Source organism: Electrophorus electricus, chromosome 9, assembly GCF_013358815.1.
Source record: "Electrophorus electricus isolate fEleEle1 chromosome 9, fEleEle1.pri, whole genome shotgun sequence".
NCBI classification, from domain to species: Eukaryota; Metazoa; Chordata; class Actinopteri; order Gymnotiformes; family Gymnotidae; genus Electrophorus; species Electrophorus electricus.
The window spans coordinates 1,717,501-1,720,000 of NC_049543.1; the positions used below are offsets into that span (position 1 = coordinate 1,717,501).

At 48.2% G+C, this 2,500-nt stretch overlaps 1 protein-coding gene across 2 annotated transcripts in view; it reads left to right on the forward strand.

Moving 5' to 3' along the window:
- Nucleotides 1–2,500, forward strand: part of sema4c (sema domain, immunoglobulin domain (Ig), transmembrane domain (TM) and short cytoplasmic domain, (semaphorin) 4C) — a 56,412-nt gene that overhangs the window by 31,675 nt on the left and 22,237 nt on the right. For both annotated transcript variants that reach the window (XM_035529885.1, XM_035529886.1), the window contains exon 2: nt 1,879–2,045. In XM_035529885.1, coding sequence (XP_035385778.1) covers nt 1,943–2,045 — 103 coding nt within the window. In that variant the 5' untranslated portion in view covers nt 1,879–1,942. The remainder of the gene's footprint in view (nt 1–1,878; nt 2,046–2,500) is intronic.

Below are 2,500 nucleotides of genomic sequence, written 5' to 3' on the forward strand. Positions count from 1 at the left end.
ACCACTTGTTTTCTTCAGGGACACATTGAATCAAAACACACACACACACACACACACAGAGAAAGAGGGAGAGGGAGAGGGAGAAAGAGAGAGGGAGAGAGAGAGAGAGAGAGAGAGAGGGAGAGAGAGAGAGAGAAAACAGGGAGAGAGAGGGAGAGAGAGAGAAGGAGAGAGGGAGAGAGAGGGAGAGAGAGAGAGAGAAGGAGAGAGAGGGAGAGAGAGAGGGAGAGAGAGAGAGAAGGAGAGAGGGAGAGAGAGGGAAAGAGAGAGGTAGAGAGGGAGAGGGAGAGAGAGAGAGGGAGGGAGAGGGAGAGAGAGAGAAAACAGATAGAGGGAGAGAGAGAGAGAGAGAAGGAGAGAGAGGGAGAGGTAGAGAGGGAGAGAGAGAGAGAGAGAGAGAGAGAGAGAGAGAGAGAGAGAGAGAGAGAGAGAGAGAAAACAGAGGGAGAGAGAGACATACACACTCAAAGCATTTGTCCTCTGCCTTTGCTGCCATTCACCATTAGCTAGTATGGCCAACTGCCTTTGTCAGGATATAATTTAATAGAATAGGACCGTGTCATCTCTAATTTGTGGGCGGTAATTAGGGCAGCGAAAAGTGAAAAACCATTTTTCCCAAAAGCAAATGGCGAGAAGGTCACTGAGCAACAGCTGCAGGACAGTTCTGCTTCTCCCTCGGCTTCTCTGCATGGCGAGGACGTGCGATCCCTCGCTCCGGCGGATTCTGGAGTCGGCTGGGGGGGGGTTTAATAGAGCTTTTGGGGCACAGCCTTCTCAACTTCTTGATCAGTTCACACATAGCTGCTTCACGGCCAAATCTGTCCTTCCTGCAGAAGGAGCATTAGCATTCAGGCCTCGTCTAGCAACGCCCTCGCAACACTTAAGAAGTCATGAATCCCCTCTGCCTGCCATTGAGATCTACTGTCGTCCAATGAGACGCATCCCCCCGCCACCATCAACTCTGATCCCGTGAAAGACAGCTAGCGAAGGAGTAGCATGTGACTTTGTACGCAGGCTAATACCGCCCCCCCCCTTCCTCCAAACCATTACCGACGTGGGATTTAATGTCTTCGTGGTCTCTTCAAAGTCTTCGTGGTCTCTGAAAGCTTTTCTCGTGCGCTCCGCCCCAAACAGAATCAATAGTGGTGAGATTGCTGTTGCTTTAGTCCGCATCTCAATGTCAGTAAACGGCCGCAGAGGCACAAGCTGCGTATCACATCGGACCTTGAAAATCTCGCCACTTCAGAGCACTGGATAAAACGCTTCGGTGGCGTTGGGATGAGAGCTTTTTGCCTGTCCAGTTTTTTTTTTAGTTTTTTAATCTCAAGCAGTAAAATACAGTGTGACATTTAATGCGCATTTAAAAGTCAGTGGGTTTATTTGGGAAACGAACAAACGTTATTGTGTGCTTAATCTCCAATGTTTTTTCAGACCAAACAGGTGGGGTGCGATGATTAGGCCGAAACTGCGAAAATCATTATGTCTGCACGTACATTACGCCCCCCCAAACACACACACACACACCTGTGGTCTGCTGCCTAATAGTACATTTCACAATATGCAGGCAGCGATTTTAATTACAAACACATTTTTCGGTGGCGGGCTGTCAGAGATGAGCCTTCCAACATGTTTGACATCTTCGCTGGGAAACAGCGGTGAAGTGGGCCTGGCTGATGTTGCCGCATGCTGACACACTTTCACGCTTTGCTTGGTGCTTTGCCAAAACATTTCAGTAGCTTCACTGGGATGCAGTCGTCGTCATTAACCCGACATGACACAGCCCAGTGCTCTAATCCAGAGAAGAGCTGCAAGATGAGTGACTCTTCTCATAATCACTTTTGTTTATGTGTGTGTGTGTGTGTTCTCTTCTCCATGCAGACTCAGGCCAATCAGATCCATTGCTGTCCAGTTAGACCTGGAAAGAAGAGAGGGACCAGGAGAAATGGGTGGGGCTAAAGTCCTGCTCGTGATGCTTGCTATTGGCCTAGACAATGGATTGAGTGTCAACTGGAACCCAATCCCGCGCAAGACAGTCCATTACAATGGTGAGTAGCCTATAAGAAGACTGTTGCCATAGAAACAGGAACTTAAAATTCCGTGTTAATTGTATTTGTGCCATGGTTACCACACCAGCAGAACATCACAATGAATTCTGGATCGAAGAAAACTCAGTGACTGCTGTTGATTTTTCTGTCTTTCTGCTGTACCTTCAATACCTGTTCTCTCTCTTTCTCTCCTTCTCTCCCTCTCTCCCCCATCTATCTATCTATCTATCTATCTATCTATCTATCTAGCTAGCTAGCTAGCTAGCTATCTAGCTAGCTAGCTATCTAGCTATCTAGCTAGCTATCTAGCTATCGATCGATCGGTCTGTCTGTCTGTCTGTCTCTGTCTGTTTCTCTGTCTGTCTCTCCCTCTCTCTCTAACCCTGTGTGTCTCTGTACTACTGGGTGAGGTGATGGTGTGTGTATAGGGCACCAGGCCATGAGAACAGGGAGCA